Below are 19266 nucleotides of genomic sequence, written 5' to 3'. Positions count from 1 at the left end.
CGTCTTCTCACCCAATGCCATAGCTTAAAATTTACAGGTTTTTTTTTTTTGCGTCCTTAGTTTTGCTAGTGTCCTCGTTTTGGCTAGAAATGCTTAGACTAGAGAGTGCAAAACACCTACACCGTTGTGCTTGTGCAAGTCAGTAAACTTGTGTACAAGTCCCGGATCGGTATACCTGCTTGCTGTAAATGGTTCAGTTTGCCATACTGGATGCTAGTGATCAGTCGTCGCTGCTACGCAGGTAGTGATATATACAGAGACGGTACGGATTGGTACACCCTCCCTCCTCTCTCTCCCTCTCTCGTCCACTTGTGCTGTGTGTGCAGACAGACAGGGGACAGGCAGGGGGCAGACAAGTTACTTAAGCCGCGCATGGGGTGGGCGCGCCATGGTTTTACACTTATTATTTGGAGTAATCAATGGGGCGATCTTTCTACCAGGCACACAAGTAACCATGCATGCATGCCACGGCATTCTGAAGCGCGGACCACCGACGGGCGACCTACATGAGTATGGAGCCACTGTAAACAAAACAAAAAACAATCATGAGCTCACGTTAAGCCTTGAGCGGTTGAGCCCCCGCCATCTGCCGCTTTGGCCTGCATCCTGTCACTTGTCGACCTGATTTAATCAAATGACACGTCGCCACTTGCTACTGGACTGGACTGGACCACGAAGAAACCGTCCTGGACCCCGGCTGCTGCTGGGTGTGGGAAGGAGAGGGCGTGAGCTGAGTGACGACGCCTCTCCTCTTGCAAAGAACGTCGTGTTGAGATGAGACTCGCAAGCCGTGCCTGACGAGCAAAGTGACAGTATTTTTTTTTTGTATATAATTTGACGTGAGCGGGCTGACGAGTGACAGTATTTTTCTCTACTCGCATTCATTTGTCGCCCCGTTCTAGCTGCTTATTAGGGACAGACAGGACCGACGCCTTCAATGTTCTTACTGCTGTACCCTGTACTGTACCGGCCTTCATTCATTCATCGCCATTTAGTTGCCACGTTGGTGAAAGGTTGACGTGGTCACAGTGCTGCACATCATCATCATCATTCATCACCATCAATCGTTTTGGCGCACTCACAGCAGTTTGCAGTTAAAGTGCCGCCACATTCAACAGGACTCATTGAACGATTTTTTTCTTTCTTTTTTTTCTTTTCTTTTTGCGCTAGCAACGCGCGTACAGTTGGTACGCACCGACACTTGGTTGATGAGAGATGACAGACACATCCTTGGCAGTGGAGAAATTGCATTGCATTGCATTGCATTGCTTCAGAGGCGGGCGTGTGTGTGTATTTGTACTATATGTACAGCACGGCCTCTGTCGAATCCAACTCCCGGTATCATAAATGTGCGTAGCTCGTGAAGGTCGTCGCCGGCGCTTATTACGTCAGTTGGCGGCGGCGGCGGCGAGCTTGGCCGGCGTCGGCTTCTTCTTGCCGGCGAGCTTGTACCTGACCATCCGGAGGATCCGCAGGAACCAGTAGGCGCTCACCAGCTGCAGCCCCGTCGCCATCGCCTGGTGGGTGGCAAAGCGGAAGTAGTCAGTTTGTTTGGTTGGCGAACGGAACGGAGTCGGTAGTCGGTATACGTATATACCTTGATGAGGATGGGGTTGTCGGCCGTCACGGTGACGTAGGTGAGGTACGGCCCGACGCCCATCCGGGCGGCGGAGAAGGTGGCGGCGAAGAGCACGTCGACGAGGAGGTTCAGCTCCGTGTCCCGCACGCCCAGCTCCTTGAGCATCTCCCGCAGGTGCAGCAGCGGGCTGGACATCTCCGTCACGAGCATGCTGGCCACCATCTCCGTCCCGCACTGCGTGCACCACGCCAACGGCAATAACGCCGCCTCGTTAGTTCGTTTCGTTGTTGGCTGGTTGGTATGGTTGGTTGGAATTGGTTAGCTCTGCTGCATGCTCAACAGAGCGCGGCCGCCGGCCCTGCTAGCTGCTCTGCAGCTACCGACGACGACGAAGCTAGTGATGTGCATGTGATGTTGTGTGACTCGTTGCCGCTCGCTCGCTCACCCTCTGGTAGGCGAGCCCCGCGCCGATGCCGACGATGCTGACCAGGTGGTGCACGGCGTTGTCCAGCCGCGTGTCGCCGTTGAGGTGGCAGCACGCCGCGTCGTACACCATGTACGCCAGCGTAACCGCCAGCGCCTTCATCTGCAATAGTGCCAGTTTATTACTTGCATGTCATAGCATAGGAGTGTTAAATCAGATCGCCGTTGGTGGTTGCAGCCGCCACCGCCAGCCAACCGTTCGTTCAGGACGAAGGCCGGCGCGGCACTCCGGCATGGTCGCATGGACGTACGTATATACGTTCGCACACGCCTTTATTTATTATTATGGGCGTCCGGAACTCCGGCATGGACGTGTGTATGTACCTGGCGAGGGGAGGATGCGGCGGCGAGCGGGCAGACGGGGCACGACCAGTCGTCGACGGAGAGGCAGGCGAGGCACACGGCGGCGACGGCGTGCATGGTGGAGACGGCGCGGTTGCAGAAGTCGTAGGAGCGCTTGGGGAACAGCGCCCGCACCAGCAAGAAGGCGGTCGACCACAGCACCACCCCGGACGCCACCCAGCTCACCACGTCGCGGCCGTTGACGACGTCCGGCTCCTCCATGGCCGCCGCCGCCGCCGCAGTCGCCATAGCCAGCGCCTTCCCCTCCCTCCTCTGTCCTAGCTAGCTAGCTAGCTAGCCGAGAGGATCTGACGAGAGAGTGGGAGATCTGCCAGGGAAGGAAACCAAAAAATATAAATGATATGAATACAGTAGTAAATAAAATAGGCGCGCGGCCCGCGAAGGGAGGGAGAAGAGAAGGAAGGAACGAACGATCGGTCACGGCGGTAGCGTGAGTGACAGGTATACAGACAGGCTCGGACACATGGATGCTGTGGAGTTAATATAGGGCCGAGGCCTCGTGGTGGCGGAGCGATAGATTCACCGGTGGATTCAATGGGGGCGGTTGGGGACGGGTATAGGTCGCACTCGGACTCACATTCTGGATCAGATCAGGTGCCCGATATGCCCTTCCGCTGTGTTTAGGGGGCAGAATATTAGAAAACTAAGGTGTGCGATTGGTTGAAATGATAAGACGGAGTGAGATCTAAGGATCTCTCAAATAATGTTGTTTGATTTAGGATTAAGGGTCGGAACATGACTATCACAATGTTGTCACCAGTTATCTCTCAGAATTGGAGGGACAAAAGAGGACACCAGGGAACGTCTCTGTTCTGACTGTCCCACAACCAAACACACCATAAGAGTATCTTTAAGAGCCCAACAGTTCCTCTAAAGTGCTCCCAACTTTTTCATAGCCCTTAAAACTCACTCATTTATAGCTACAAATGGGGTTTTTTGGGCTCCCAAGAAATAATCGGCCGCTTTAAGGGATCTGTTGGAGAAAGGATTAAAATCTACCCCCACTAATTTTTTAGATGTCTCCTAAAACCGATTTTCAGAGGTCATTTTCTGGGGAGCTCTTGGAGATGTTCTAAGAGCATCTTCAAGAGAACTCTTAAAATGTCCCTTATGTTGGATCTTTTATGGGCTTGGCCCATTTATTGAATAAACTCTATGGTGTGTAATGGTGGAGAATACCAATAGTACCACATTGAAAGTCCAAGGGTCTTTTGCCTTGACTTATATGGTGGGATTTATTCCACTTAACTTGAGAAGTCAAGAGATGGACAAGGGCGTGCCACGCGCGCGCGCGCGCCGCCGCCGCCGGCGGCCGGGCGTGGCGTGGCGTGGCGTGGCAGGCAGGCAGGCAGGCGAGCGGGCGGGCAGGGTGTGGTTGTGTTAATTTTTAGCACTCACTAACCGCGTACGTCAGCCGAGTGACCCTGTCTCTTCGTCAGCCAGCCGAGTGACCCTTCTCCTTCAGTTGCCGACTCATGGCGTGACTCGGCGAGAGCTGGCCGACTCATGGCATAACTCGGCTAGAGCTGGCCGACTCTTGGCGTGACTCGGCGACCTTTCTCCTTCAGCTTCCCTCTGCGAGAGGTTAAATAGAGGAGCACCCCTGTCACTCGGTACACGCGAGAACACTTTCAGAATCACAATCCAGCCGCCGAGTGAGGGTGTTTCCATCTCGTGACTCTGCGCGCACAGAGAAGCGAGAGGGCAGGTGCCTCCGAAGCCGGTGCCGTTCGAGACCTTGCACGGGGATCAACAATTAGGTTTTTGGGAAGCGTCTACGCGACTGCCCAAAACATCTCCAACATGACAAAAGAAGCTGGTCAAGGATCTGGATCATCAGAGCGCATCAGAGGGTATGATCGTTTTATTTACTTACTGTTATGTGTTCTGGATATTATATATGTTTCATATATTCATCTATGCTGCTTCATATGTAGAAATAATTTTATCTTATCTGTTCTGTCTTATTGTAATATGGTAGATCTGTCTGTTTTAATTTCACAGTCATGCTGTTTGTGTTTCTATCTGTTTATTTTCAATTGTTCAGTCAGTTTACATGTTTATCGTATTTATATGATTTATATAATTCATATGCTTTATGTTCTCATAATCCATATTGTTATGGATATATTTGATGTCATGATTAATTATCTTTTATATGTCATCATCATAATATTAATTTATGAAATTAAAATGATACGGAAAATGCCTATATTTCTAACACCTTAAACTGAAATTAAAGGGAAATAGTAAAAATCAAGCCTCAAACAGGGCTCCTAAACCTTCCCCAACCTTTCCATAGCCTCAGAATTTTCCGATTGTGTAGCTACAAACATGGCTAGTTTTGGTTCCCCCAAAACCTCTCCCGCCAGCACAACAAGTATCCCGCCGCCCCATCTTTGTTTTCTTTGTCGCATGGGTACATGCGAGCCGTCCGCACATCCGTTTTCCACTTCTCCCGCTGAGGTCGCACAGCGGCGGCGACATCCGCTGAGCTCGCCACTTCTCCCTGCCAGGACGAATGGCTTTACCTGATCAAAGCTCAAGCAAAACCACCGTTGCACAGGGACGAAGGAGGTCGGCACTGGCAACAGCACAGGGAACGCTTCTGCTCAAGTGACATTGATGACGACGTAATAGGGAGTCAGGGATATTCCACTTGTGACGTTGTGGTGCACAGGGAATTTTGAATGGGCTGCAACATGAGTCAGAAATATTGCAAATCATGTTGTGGTGTCATGCGACGTTGATGTGCTGGCCCATTTCGGATTTTTGGTTTATTTTTTGGTGGCCTGTTGGAGAGCACAACAAACAAACAATTGATGAACGTTTTAAGCAGCTCCAAAAACTACTTTTAAGGGGTGATTTTATGGGGTTCTTTTCGAGATGCTCTAAGACATGACTCTTGACGTAGATATATCTCTTAGCTCTAATAGTTCTATGCTCGAGGTAGAAGACATATCCGATTGGTGCATTGATTTTATTGAATATTTTGATCAATATAGTGAATATAGTAAGATACACGATTTAGCCGCATCCACTATACCACATTATATCTTAGCTATGTCTTGTGCTTGAATTACTGTGTGTTCTAGTTTTTTTCTAGCTTCGCTCTATCAACTATACTTCAAATATTTTTTATGACCAAAAGCTGTTATAAATAAGGTCTATCTTCAAAAGCTGTTATATATCTATATCTATTAAGAACCTAATGTGGGCACTTGGTGCTACCACGTCTTCACCCATCCCACGCCCAGCGCACGCAACAAATAGTGCAAAGTGAGCACTCGAACCCACACACCTTGCTCTAGAAATTTGGGGCTAACCACTATACCACATGTACCTTAGTGTTTAGAAATAAACAATAATTATATTTGTAGTCTAGGTGCCGCTCCACCCGCTCCCCCGCCTCGTGGCAACACACAGGCATATATCTAGTATACATATAATACAATAATCAAGCAATTTTCAACACTCAATTTTTTGTGCACAAGTTTTTAAGAGACGTTACGAGAATCCAAGATATTCAGTTCACTACTCAGAGTACAAAACCTAGACTCATCAAGAGGCTTTGTGAAGATATCAGCTAGTTGATTTTCAGTGCTCACATAGCTAATTTCGATATCTCCTTTGGCTTCGTGGTCTCTCAAGAAATGATGTCTAATATCAATGTGTTTGGTTTTGGATTGTTGCACTGGGTTGTTTGCGACTTTTATGGCACTCACATTGTCACACAGCAACGGGATTTTATTGAATCAACCAAAGTCTCTCAGGGTTTGCTTCATTCATAGCAACTGCGCACAACAAGCACCAGCGGCTATGTATTCAGCTTCGACAGTGGATAGTGCAACACAATTTTGTTTCTTGAAAATATAAAACACCAAAGACCGCCCAAGGAATTGGCAAGTCCCGGTAATACTCTTTCGATCAACTTTGCAACCAGCATAATCTAAATCAGAATAGCCAAGCATATCGAAAGTGGAGCCTTTAGGATACCATAAGCCTAGGTTAGGAGTGTGAACCAGATATCTAAGAATTCTCTTAACAGCCACTAGGTGGCACTCTTTCGGGTTAGCTTGAAAACAAGCTCACATGCACACACTAAGCATAATGTCAGGCCTAGATGCACAGAGATAAAAGCAATGAACCTGTCATAGACCTATATAAATTTTATCAATGGACTTACCTTCCTCGTTGAGGTTGAGATGTCCGTTTGATGCCATGTGAGTTTTGATGGGTTTGGTATTCTTCATGTCAAACTTCTTGAGCATATATTTGATGTACTTTGTTTGACATAGAAATTTTCCATCCTTCAATTGCTTAATTTTGAATCCAAGGAAGAACTTGAGCTCACCCTTCATAGACATCTCAAACCTATTAGTCATGACTCTGCTAAACTTATCATAGAAGTTCTTATTAGTACTATCAAATATAATATCATCAATATATATCTGGCACACAAATAATTCATGATCAAATTTACGAGTGAAAAGAGTAGAGTCGACTTTGCTTATTTCAAAGACATTTGGAGTAGAAGTACTTAAGGCATTCCTACCATGCTCTAGGGGCCTGTTTGAGCACATAGAGCACCTTATGGAGCTGAAAGACGTGATTAGGCTTCTAAGGATCTTCAAAGCCTGGTGGTTGCTCAACATAGACTATCTCTTAGATTGGTCCATTTAAGAAGGCACTCTTGACATTCATTTGATAGAGCTTGAAATCATGGTTAGTGGCATAACCAATTAAAATTCTAATTGACTCTAATCTTGCCACTAGTGGAGCTTATGTCTCTCTAAAGTCAAGACCTTCCACTTGAGTGAAACCTTAAGCAACCAACCTTGCCTTGTTCTTGGTCACCATGTCGTGCTCATCTTTCTTGTTTTGAAAGACCCAATTTGTTTCAATCACGTTTTTCTTGGGTCTCTCCACCAAGGACCAGACTTCATTCCTAGTGAAATTATTGAGCTCCTCTTGCATAGCTATCACCCAATCTAGATCTTCTATATTTTCTTCTACCTTAAGTGGCTCAAGAGTGAAAACAAACGAGTAAAATTCATATAAAATTGCCAATCTAGAACATGTTGTTACCCCTCTCTTGATGCTACCCAAGATATTGTTGATGGGTGATCTTTTGCAAGCTTTGATGAACACGAGGATGTTGTGCTTGATGTTGGCGTTGAATGGGTCCATCATCCTCTTGTTCTTGTGGAGCTCCATCATCTACTACTTCTTCATGTACATCTACTTCTTGCATCTCTTGTGGTAGAGTGGCCTCGTCTTGAGTTGGATGACTTGAGGTTGATAGATTTACTTGGATGGAGGGTTGATCATTCCCACCCTTATATCTCCATGTACAACTCCATTTGTCATCCAAATCCACTCTTCGTCTTCATCTTTGTCTTGTGGCCTAACTTCACCAATGGCTATCTTCTTGATGGCTTCACATGGTGGCATTTCATTTCATATCCCATCATTAGCAACATGCCCTTGCGAGCCATTAGATTCATCAAACGTCACATCTACCGTAATTTCAACAAGACCAGCGGTATTGTTGAAAACACGATATCCGTGAGCATTCGATGAGTAACCAAGAAAGAAGCCCTCATCCACTTTAGGAGCAAACTTTGAGTTTTTTGCTTTCTTATTATGAATAAAAAATCTATAGCCAAAAACTTGAAAATGTTCAACCTTTGGTTTGTTACCAGTGAGTATATCATATGAAGTCTTCTTGTAGATCTTGTGGAGGTAGAGACAGTTGATTGCATGACACACGGTGTTGATGTCTCTAGCCCAATAGTTGTCTGGTGTCTTGTATTCATTGACCATCGTCCTTGTAGCCTTAATGAGAGTTTGGTTCTTTCTCTCCACAACACCATTTTGTTGTGGAGTATAGGGAACCGAAACCTCATGCTTGATGCCTTCTTCATTTGGGTATGTGGAACACCTGTGTTCTTGAAGTCTGTCCCATTGTCGCTTCTTATCCTCTTGATCTTTAGCTCAAATTCATTTTGTGCTTGCCTCATGAACTTCTTTAGAATCTCTTGGGTTTCAAATTTATCACTCAGAAAGAAAACCCAAGTGAAGCAAAAAAATCATCAATGATAACCAAACCATATTTGTTACCACCGATGCTAAGGTAGGCCATCGATCCCAAGAGGTCCATGTGTAGTAGCTCTAAAGGCCTCTTGGTGGTGACCACATTCTTTGGATGTTGTGGAGCTCCATGTTGTTTTCCTACTTTACAAGCTCCACAAATCCCATCTTTCTCAAATACCACATTTGTAAGTCCAACAATGTGATCATCCTTTTGAAGTTTGGCCAAGTTCCTCATGCCAACATGGGCTAGCCGGCGATGCCAAAGACAACCCTTGATGTAGATGTGTTGTCTCGTAAATGTTGATCTTCTTCTTGCCATCCTTCTTCTTATAGGATTTGGAACCCCTCCTTGTGCTTATCCTCCGATAGCACCCTCTCACTCTTATGGGATCCTTCCCCTAACATCACTACGGGTTGCTAGATCCTAATTAAAGTGTCGGGCTCCGATACCATTTGAAAGGTGCCTAGAGAGGGTGAATAGGCAAAATCTGAAATTTACAACTTAAAAAGAAAACTTGAACACAATGTTATGGTTAATGCCAGATATAAGTCAATCAGAGTAAGGGATAAGTTCAACTTGCAATATATTGCTCTTATGGATGTGCGAAATAAGTCTTGGAGCAACACTAAAGATTTAGATGAAGATCAATGCAAGAGAACTTAGAGTGTAAAGGAGAAAACAAATTGCAAACAAACAAACACAAGAACACGACAATTTGTTTACCAGAGTTTAGTTTCCAAACGAAATCTACATCTGCGTTGAGTAGTCCCTAAGGACCGAGTCTTTTTCAACCCTTTCCTCACTCAAATGATCACCAAGATCAAACTTGAGTCCCCTTCGCTTTTCTCAATCAAGAGTCCGAAGTCTTCGTAAGGCGCTTCACAACTTGAAGACTCTTGCTAGCTTTATAATGAATGGGAGCCTTGCTCCAAAGCACAATTACAACAACACACTCTCTTCTTAGCTCAACCACAAGTGCATTATCAATTATCACTTAGTTGTTTGCTCTCTCTAAGCACAATATACAATGAAAATAAGTACCTTGAGAACTTAGAATATTTTACTCCTAGAGGCTCCTGGTAGTTGGAGCCTTAAACGTTATAGTAGTATTTAGTTTTGGGTCCCTCGGGCCAACCGACGGTTGAACTAACCTATATGGGTGCCCTTTTATGTTACCTAAAACTAGGGCTTCCCTTAGCCAAGGACCCGAGGAGGTTTCTATGACTTGGGGCCCTGGGAGGAGCGGTCTTGCCATAGTGGGCTCTGAAGTTAGCCTCATGAGGTGGGACCGTTGAGTGTATCTTTGCGGTAGCCCAGGGTATGGCCTTCTCCAAATGCTAATAATATTTATTTATGATTTGGTTATAAACTACTTAATAATTATATAGTAATCCATTACATAATTTAATTATTATGTAGAGAACACATCAGTGAGGCATGTGTTATACACATTTCAAGTGAAGAATGGATATTTGTTAGTTGGCCAATATTAGCATTGCTAGCTACACCAAATAGGTAGCCGTTTATTGGAGCTAAATTGTTTCTAGCTGGAATAGCAATAATTTTCAATATCGTAGTGCCAATGCCTATGAGTTAGTTTGTACACTATAAACATAGTAGCGACCACATTTAACATATATAATGAAAGCAACCAAACATATTTTACTAAATGCAAATAGTATATACAAAAGACCAAACACCAAATTACATTAATTTATTCCTATCTTAAGTTGTGTTTAATGTTTAATGCAACCTAAGAGCTTTTTGAAGAATTATGTATAGTTGTTAAATTAATAGATATAGCAAAACTAACAGAAAAATAACAACAAAAATTCTATCCTTCTTTATCATTCTCATATAATAGCTTCCTAATATTGAAAAACTCAAATTGTTTTTATCCAACCAAATACACTTAGGCCATGTTTGGACTTTGAAATTGAACTATATTCTAGTAATCATAATTTAGGCGTAGATCAATTAAGCTAATATAATTTTTATGTTGAATATATTTGTATACAACTGTTGGCTATATAGGAAAGATATTTATATATGTGCTATATTTCTACTATAGGGGGAACAAGCCAAAGAACATGTTATAAATTACAGAGTAGAAACATAGCCTGTAGATACATAAAATCAATTTCCATCTCCATACAATGAATTTGAGATAGACTTATATTTGAACTTTGGAAGGTGGAATGTCAAATTCTATGTCAAGTAGCCTACTCTATTAAGTAGATTCTAATTCCTCCAAAATGAATGGATCCAAGCGACCCCTTAGTGGATTCTTTGTCTATAGGTGAGTGCTCGTGCGTTGTAACGGGAATATATAATACCATGATAACTTATGTATAAATGTGTTGTGTTATACTATTAAGACACATTTTTATATAGCTTTGTTGAGTTCACAATCAACACACGGATTGGATCCAATAGAGTTCTCTCAACCAACCAAACAATTAGTGGAACAATGAATTACAGACGAGGAATGACCGAATAAGAAAATTTCACTGTCTACCAAATGGAGAGGTTTAATTGCACGAATAGCTTGAGCAGCACAAACTGCTTGACTAAGTACTTTGAATGAACCTAATAACTCACCAATATACAACTACTAAAAACATGTAAAGATCATCTTTATTTTCCAAAGCATAATAGTCAACACCACTCATGAAGATGATACATTATTTGAAAATGCAGTGGACTTTACAAAATCGAAAATCAATGCATAGTATCTATGCATCATTTCTGTCCACCAAGCACAAAAAAGGAAAAAGTTGTCATTATAGATAGATAAACAAGAAATTTCAACCATGAAGCATGACATATAGATGTCCAGAGGTAACCTACATCAGCTTCATTGAAAAGCCCACAAGCTTGATTTGTTGTATTCAACTAAGATGCTTCCTGCATTTAAAACATTCAAAAGTTATTTACATCCAACTCTAGAGCCTAGTAGGTAGGTATCTTCTAAAACATATGGTAGAAATCATCAGCTCCCTTGTCCATGTTTCGTTCTTTACCTGCTTACAAATAAACCAAAGGGAAGAAACACATCACAAGTTGTAAATTTTAGGTGATAATGACTGGCAAGTGACACTGTGACGTGCTCTAGAATTGATTCCTTTTGCTTCTCTACATCAGGCTCCTTCCTTTTCTTGTATGCCTGGAAAAGGTCCCAAAGTTAATGTTCTTTACTACCCATCATCTAAAAATCATGGAACAAAGGTATTGTTTCTTGATATTGTATCTTACTGTCAGTTATTAATTAAGACCAGCAACTTATCAATCACTGTTCATGAAAGTATCCAAGGAAAGAAGATTTGGGAGGAATGTCATGATAGTACCTAGTTCCCAGCACAACTTGGAAGACTCCAAAAATACACCTGTAAGAAAACTATTATAGGCTAGGAGCTAGAGAGGAAAAGGTTATGAACAACAAAATATATTTGTTTGCCGCACAGACAATATGTAAAGGTGCAGTATATGCAAGAGCAAGATGTTGGATAATACAGGAAATTATTTCTGTATCCCTCTCTTGCAGCCTTAGCTGCAAAAGGCAAAAAGACGTATAGTGCAAGGGAATGTGTTGGCGGCCTTCGGCTTCCGAAGGTCCTCAAAAATATGATTTGACAAAGTTTTCCAAGTGAAATATGTGAACAGGTATCTTCGGATTCGGATCATGAGCATACAGAGCATGGTCAGGACGAAGCCTGAGCGAGACGAAAGGTGATTATGACGAAGGACAAGGTGATCACGAAGCTGTGCACAGGAAAGCTTCGGCATGACAGTAGAAAAGGGGAACCGACTTAAAGATGAAAAGGCAAATTAGACCTCGAAGAATTACTATCGAATTATTAGCAAATATAAAGGGCATGAATGTAATTTTACATGGGCTGCGTCTATTGCCTATAAATAGATGAACAGTACTTCCGTACTATTCACGCTGACTTGGCATTTGCTCTCACGTCACGCTTGTACCCCTGCTTTTCTTCGAGCCGAAGGTACATTCATAATCTGTCATTATGAATATAGTAACGTAAATAAAAATAAGTTAATAATAACATTCAAAGTGTTTATATTATTTTTTCATATCTTGTGTATGAATCTTTCTTCATCATTTATTGTACTCATGAAGGTTTATCCTTCATGACCTTCGTCCGGAATTCATTATATCCGAAGGGAGATAATGCTTCGAGGGACGAAGGACTTTAACATTTAACACTTTTATGTTGCCTTGTTCTTAACTCTTAGCGTTTGAGAACAAGTCCCCAACATTGGCGCCCACCTCCGGTGAACTCACTTCCACTTTTTGAGTTTCGAACACCCTCGGCAAGCATAGACCTTCGTCATGCCGCCAAAGAAAGCTTCAGCAACAGGGGCTGCCGCTCTGCAACCACTGGACCCCAACCAGGAGACCCTCTCTCTTCGGGAGGCCTGAAGCCAGAAGAGGAAGGCCATCAGTCCAACGCCTCAGAAGGATGACTTGGACCAAGAGATCAGAAATATGGAGATGCTCCATCAGCAGGTGCAAAGGAAGAAGGAAAAGATGGCTAGGCTGGCTGATCTGCAAAGGCAGATAGACAAAGCCTCTGAAGAAGTTTGCCATCTTACTCAAGATGAGCAGAACCGAAGGCCTCAGCATAGAGAGCTTCATCAAGAGGGCTTCTTCAACGAAGATGACTGGTATGAGAATTTCCATCATGGAAATTTTGCTTTTGATGATGCTTCTCCTCTCTCAGCAGAACTGCAGGCTACACCTTGGCCTCCGTCCTACAAGCCACCTCAACTCCCCATGTACGACGGCCACTCAGATCCGAAGCAGTTTTTGATGAGCTATGAAGCAACAATATCTTCCTATGGTGGCAATACTGAGTCATGACGAAGTCTTTCGTCATGGCTGTCAAAAATGTTGCACAAACCTAGTACTCCTCCCTTCGGCCAGGAACAATCACATCATGGCAGAAGCTGAAGGATATGCTGATCACCAGTTTCCAAGGGTTTCAAACGAAGCCGGTCACCGCTCAAGCTTTATTCCAGTGCACCCAAGATCACGAAGAATATCTTTAGGCGTATGTCCGAAGATTCTTACGCCTGAGGGCATAAGCGCCAACAGTGCCCAATGAAATTGTCATTGAGGCCATGATTAAGGGGCTTCGGCCGGGACCTTCAGCCCAATACTTTGCTAGAAAGCCCCCTCAGACTCTGGAGAAATTGCTTCAGAAGATGGATGAGTACATCCGCGGTGACAATGATTTTTGACAGAAGGGAGGAAGCTTACAGGTTCTCCGAAATAGCCAGGGGCTTCGGAGGAAGAATTCATCCCAGACATTTCAGATCGATTCATTCCGCTCAGAATGATGACAGGGGAAGCCAGCAGCAGAGGCCGCAATATTCCTCCCAGGCTTCGGGGCAGCAGCAGAGCTACCCTCGGCCTCCAGCTCCAAGGGGCAGAGGTGCCAGGGGCTTCGGAGGGAGATTTGGGGATCAGCCCAGGAAGATTTATTGCCTATTCTGCGGTGAAGACAAGGGCCATACCACCAGAATGTGCCATGTTACCATCCAGAAACAAAAGGAGATAGCAGAAGCTGCAGCCCAACAGAACCAGCCGAAGCAAGTTATGCACACTGCTTCATACCATTCGCCTTACATTCCAGAGTATGTAGGCAACCACCCTGCAGCTTCTGTCGCTTCGGCAAGCCAACCTCAGGCATCCTGGCAACAACCTCTTCCTCCACCACCAATGCAACGAGGCCAGCAACCAGAAGGGAGTCAGCATACCCACCCCCAACGGGACTTCAGAGAAGAGTCCGAAGCTCGCTCAGTCAATAGCACTGTGCCAGAATCGAAGCATATTTACTAGCAAATATCCTACCTCGACAGCAGTTTTTACATTCAATATTATTTTCTTTTTAATAAGGAACAATTGTTGAAAGCCTAAGTGTTTTTTGTCGTTTTTCAATTTCTTGTAATAGCTTCGTTTTTGCCACAGTAAAAATATACTTTCTCCACAGAATAACGGAGTTGCCGAAGCATAACAATTTATGGTTACAAGGAGAATTTCCGAAATAACAAAAAGTCGTTCCTAAGGGAACACGGCGTAAGTTTTCTGCTCAAAAGTCGTCCCGAAGGGAATGCAGAGCCTGCAGCGAAAAATAAACACTGATACCACTGAAAGTAAAAGGCGAAGAAGCTCCTAAGGGAGTCTTACAGCGAAAAATAAACGCTGATACCGCTGAAAGTAAAAGGCGAAGAAGCTCCTAAGGGAGGCTTACAGCGAAAAATAAACGCTGATTCCGCTGAAGTAAAAGGCGAAGAAGCTCCTAAGGGAGGCTTAGAGTGAAAAATAAACGTCCATCTTCCGCAAATATCATTTTGCATAACATCACATCATTTGCATAGCATAACACCATACATCATATTGCATCAATGACGCAAGAAGGGGATCAATGTTGACATTTGGAGATTGTTTCGAAGAAACAGTGCCAAGGCACAAAAAAGTAAATATTGAAGAAGCATACCTTCGTCAAACTCTGAAATGAAAAGATCTATCTGATATTGATTTTACGAAGATTGGATGTTTTTATGAAAATACGGATATTATTTACGAAGCATGAAAAAAAGGGAAGGTGTTTTTTTTCGCCGAAGGCTCAAAAAACGGTATGTATGTAAAGTTTCATGCATCGTAAAGAATTGAACCATAAATAGCTTATATATTACATTCAAAGTTACAAAACATTACACATGTTCAATAAATATTACATTCCAAATGTTTTCACAATAACATCTAGTCTTCCCTTAGAACTACTTCTGCAGCTTCGTTTAGTAGTTGATCAACAACTTTATCCATGATAGCTTCAGTCATTTTTCTAATTTCATCGTCCCCCTTCATGTGGGGGTCCGCCGATGGCTTGGCAGGCCCTGAGGGGCGAGAAAGTGTGGTTGTGTTACAAAGCGTAAACAAGTTCGAAATCAAAAAATTACAACAGAGCCAAAAACTGCTAGTCAATACCTATTTGCACTTCGACATCCGCACTTTTCTCAGCAGCCTATGCTACTTTTCTAGCGTCATGAATACCTTTCTCGCTCTTTCGTATAATTTCTTGGGCCATCTCCCGGCCACCATTGTCCCAGATGTCGGTGAAAAATTTTCCACCGACCAGGCTCGCTTCGGCCGAGGGGTCTTTTATATCTTCAGAAGACAAGGCGGCTTCGGATTGTGCCAAAAATTTCACAGGGTCACAACCTTTCCTCTCCAAAATAGTGGCAATCCCCCTGGCACCTGTAAAGGCACATATGTCTCCACGGCTATTCAAAACTTCTTCAAAAGCTTCAGCTTCGTGGCTGATCCATCCAATTGGGCCTTCGGGGTCACCCCTTATGAAGTTCTCCTCACTTGAGAATGCGCCGACGCTGGCGAAGCTGGTTCTTATTTTCTTAACACATTCTATAGATTTTTCATAACACTTTTTCTTGGATGCACGAAGTTCGTCAACGTTTTCTCTAAATGATTGGCCCATTGTTCACTAAATTCTCGTTTTGTTTCTTCAAGTGTGCACTCTTCTTTAGCTTTGACTAGTTGTTTCTGAAGATCTTCAATTTCGTGCTTCTGAGCTTCGGCTTGAGCTTTGAAAGTAGCTTCGTCTTCTTTTATTTTATTCAATAACGAGTGTAATATTTTATCTTTTTCAAGACCTTCGTTTCTTAGTTCAATTACTTCGGAACGAAGGTTGCTCAAGGCTATGGTATATCCTTCGTCTTCGACATCTTTTTGTGCCCTGAGGGCATTGCTAAGTATAAGACCCTGGGAAAAAGTGTGTGTTAATAAGTTTAAGCAAATGAAGAATTTTGGTTTCAAGAAATAATACAATGATCTCATTTTTTCACCTTTAAACTATTGTACGCTAAGCTGTCAGCCAACTCGTTCTTTGACAACACTGAGAGCCCGTCTTCTAGTGTTGGGAATCTGAAGCTTTTGCTCAGCTCCTGACAGACTGAAATCTCCTTGCTGTCAGGGAGACAATACAAGAAGTCTTCTTCTCCGCTGCCGTTGAATATCAACGCCCCCTTGGGATATTTCAGTCTTTGGGCATAGAACTGAGCCTCCTGCTTTTCTTTTTTAGTTAACTTCTTCCCCGAAGCATGTCGTAAAATATAATCGGAAGCTTTGGAAAAGGCTTCGGGGGCGGCAGTGCCAGTTTCTTCAACAAAAATTTGTTCTGCTATTTCTGTTTCTTTGGTTTCCAAGGATTTTACCTTGGCGGGCTCTGAAGGCCCAGCTTCAGTTTCAGCTTGGTGCTTTGAAGCTTCGGCCCCAAAGGCTTCGATTTGTACTTCGGGAGTTTTGGCAATTTTTTTTGGAGTGGTGCTTGAAGACTTTATTGTCTCCAATACATCCAGTACATTAACCATTCTTTTTCTTTTGGGGGTCAGTGCTGGACCCTTTTGGCTTTTTGGTACTTCAACTTTTGCTGAAGGACTTAAAATTTCAGATGTCCTTGTTTCTTTAGCCTTCGGTTCTTCTATTTTCTTTATCTCTGGCATTGTGACCGGCTCTTCAATATTCTTCAGGGGAGTTGGCTCCTTGGCTTCGGGGGCCGAAGAGGATTCACCGACAAACTCGGGCACTGTGGCCGGTTCAATATAGCGCGGACGGTGTGTAAGAACCTTTATCTTTTTCCTATTCGGCGCTGGCTCACTAAGAGCGGCTGAGGCGGCTTCCTTTGCAGACGCCATATCTTTCCTTTTTTTGACCCCGTGTTGGGTAACGGTAGTCAGGATACACGAACCCAATGGCATCAAATACTCGGTTGAGCCTTTTCTTCTTCCGGCCTCCGAAGGCTGCGAATAGTGCAGTATCTTCTGCCTTTGAGTATGGCCCAAGCAGCTCATCGCTTACGACCTCAATACTTTTCAGCCAGTCGTCATCTGGCTCGACGAACTTATCTCCATATTTGAAGGTGAATTTTAATCTAACTAGTCCACCTTCGTTAGGTTCGCTAACGGTTTCCTTTGATATTTCCCACTTTTCTGCAAGTGGCCATACTCTGAAGGCAATGTGTTCTTGGATCAAATCCCTTGTCCCGATAAAAGAGCAAACTACTCCGAAGGCTCTCCGACATTCTTCGGCTGCTTCGTCAGTTTCCACCTTCGGTTTCCGAAGGCCGAAGCGCTGCCAGATAGGACGCATAATGATATCTTTAATATCTTCTCGTGTTTTCAAGTCGTTCTTCACATAGAACCATTCCTTCATCCAGTCCCCAGGCCATCTTCTCTGAAAAGTTGGCACGGGACAGCTTGACCCAGAGCGGTCACCGAAGCTATAACAGCCAAAATTGTTGTGATATTGCTCCTTACCCCATGGTTTCGTCTCATACAATAACTCATGCATACTGCAGAAACTTTTTGCATTTGGTTCCAAACCTTGGCTCTTCACGGCCCATACGAAGATTCCCATCCTTATGATTGCTTCGGGAGTAATTTGATGGAGGTAGATTTCAAATATCTTCAAAACTTCTACCACGAAACTGCTCAAAGGAAACCGAAGTCCAGCCTTAAAGAAGCTTTGGAATATCACGACTTCATTTTCCTCGGGAGTCGGACAAGTTTTCTCTCCTTCGTCAGCCCTTACAATAGATAAATCCCGAAAATATCTGCCCCTCATATTGACAAGATGGCTTTGTTTAATGCTTGATTTTCCAAAAACTGCATGGCTTGGTCGCCAGGGTCGATCTTCGGAATCTTCACCGCCACTTTCCACATCATAGCTGTCACTGTCACCAGTGTCTTCAGACAAACCCTCTAAAATCTCCCTAGTAATCTTCTCTGTATTTGTCTTTGCTATTGATTCAAGGAACCCGAGATTCATCTCTTCGGAAAGGCTTAGCTTCGACTCAGCGACAGCTTTCTTGTCTTCAGACATCTTCGAAAATGCTAGGAAAGTGCTCTCAAAGATGAAGCTTGAAAATGTAAAAAGCCAGGCAAGCGTTGGTGTGCAAAGAGCTAAAAATTAGGAAGGCAGGAGCCGACGGCAAGAAAGCGTGCTAAATGTGCTCGCGGTGCGTTCTTATTTATACACCCAGTACGTTGCAAGTGGCAGGGCCCCATTTGTCATTGACTGTTGCTATTCTAGCAAAGGGAAGGTGTTTTTTCGGACCTTCGGCTTAAGGCCTTCGTCTATATCGCAATCTGAATTTATTATTCTAGCAAATTAATATTGCGAGGGGCTACTGTTGAGGGCCTTCGGCTTCCGAAGGTCCTCAAAAACATGATTTGACAATGTTTTCCAAGTGAAATATGTGAACAGGTATATTCGGATTCGGATCATGAGCATACAGAGCATGGTCAGGACGAAACCTGAGCGAGACGAAATGTGATTATGACGAAGGACAAGGTGATCACGAAGCTGTGCACAGGAAAGCTTCGGCATGACAGTAGAAAAGGGGAACCGACTTAAAGATGAAAAGGAAAATTAGACCTCGAAGAATTACTATAGAATTATTAGCAAATATAAAGGGCATGAATGTAATTTTACATGGGCTGCGTCCCTTGCCTATAAATAGATGAACAGTACTTCCGTACTGTTCACGCTGACTTGGCATTTGCTCTCACGTCACGCTTGTACCCCTGCTTTTCTTCGAGCCGAAGGTACATTCATAATCTGTCATTATGAATATAGTAACGTAAATAAAAATAAGTTAATAATAACATTCAAAGTGTTTATATTATTTTTTCTTATCTTGTG

At 43.7% G+C, this 19266-nt stretch overlaps 1 protein-coding gene across 1 annotated transcript; it reads right to left on the bottom strand.

Moving 5' to 3' along the window:
- Nucleotides 1-1163: 1163 nt before the first annotated feature.
- LOC100275507 (TRAM LAG1 and CLN8 (TLC) lipid-sensing domain containing protein) lies at nt 1164-2866 on the bottom strand. Its single transcript, NM_001149567.2, has 5 exons — nt 2837-2866; nt 2387-2732; nt 2025-2165; nt 1598-1813; nt 1164-1517 (listed from the first exon to the last, which is right to left on the bottom strand). The coding sequence occupies exons 2-5, from the start codon at nt 2651-2653 to the stop codon at nt 1389-1391; spliced, it is 753 nt and encodes a 250-aa protein (NP_001143039.2). The 5' UTR covers nt 2654-2732; nt 2837-2866; the 3' UTR covers nt 1164-1388.
- Nucleotides 2867-19266: the final 16400 nt, after the last annotated feature.

This window comes from Zea mays, chromosome 8 (assembly GCF_902167145.1).
Source record: "Zea mays cultivar B73 chromosome 8, Zm-B73-REFERENCE-NAM-5.0, whole genome shotgun sequence".
Taxonomy (NCBI): domain Eukaryota; kingdom Viridiplantae; phylum Streptophyta; class Magnoliopsida; order Poales; family Poaceae; genus Zea; species Zea mays.
Note: the sequence above shows the minus strand (reverse complement) of the source record. Positions and strands in the feature narration are given on the sequence as shown.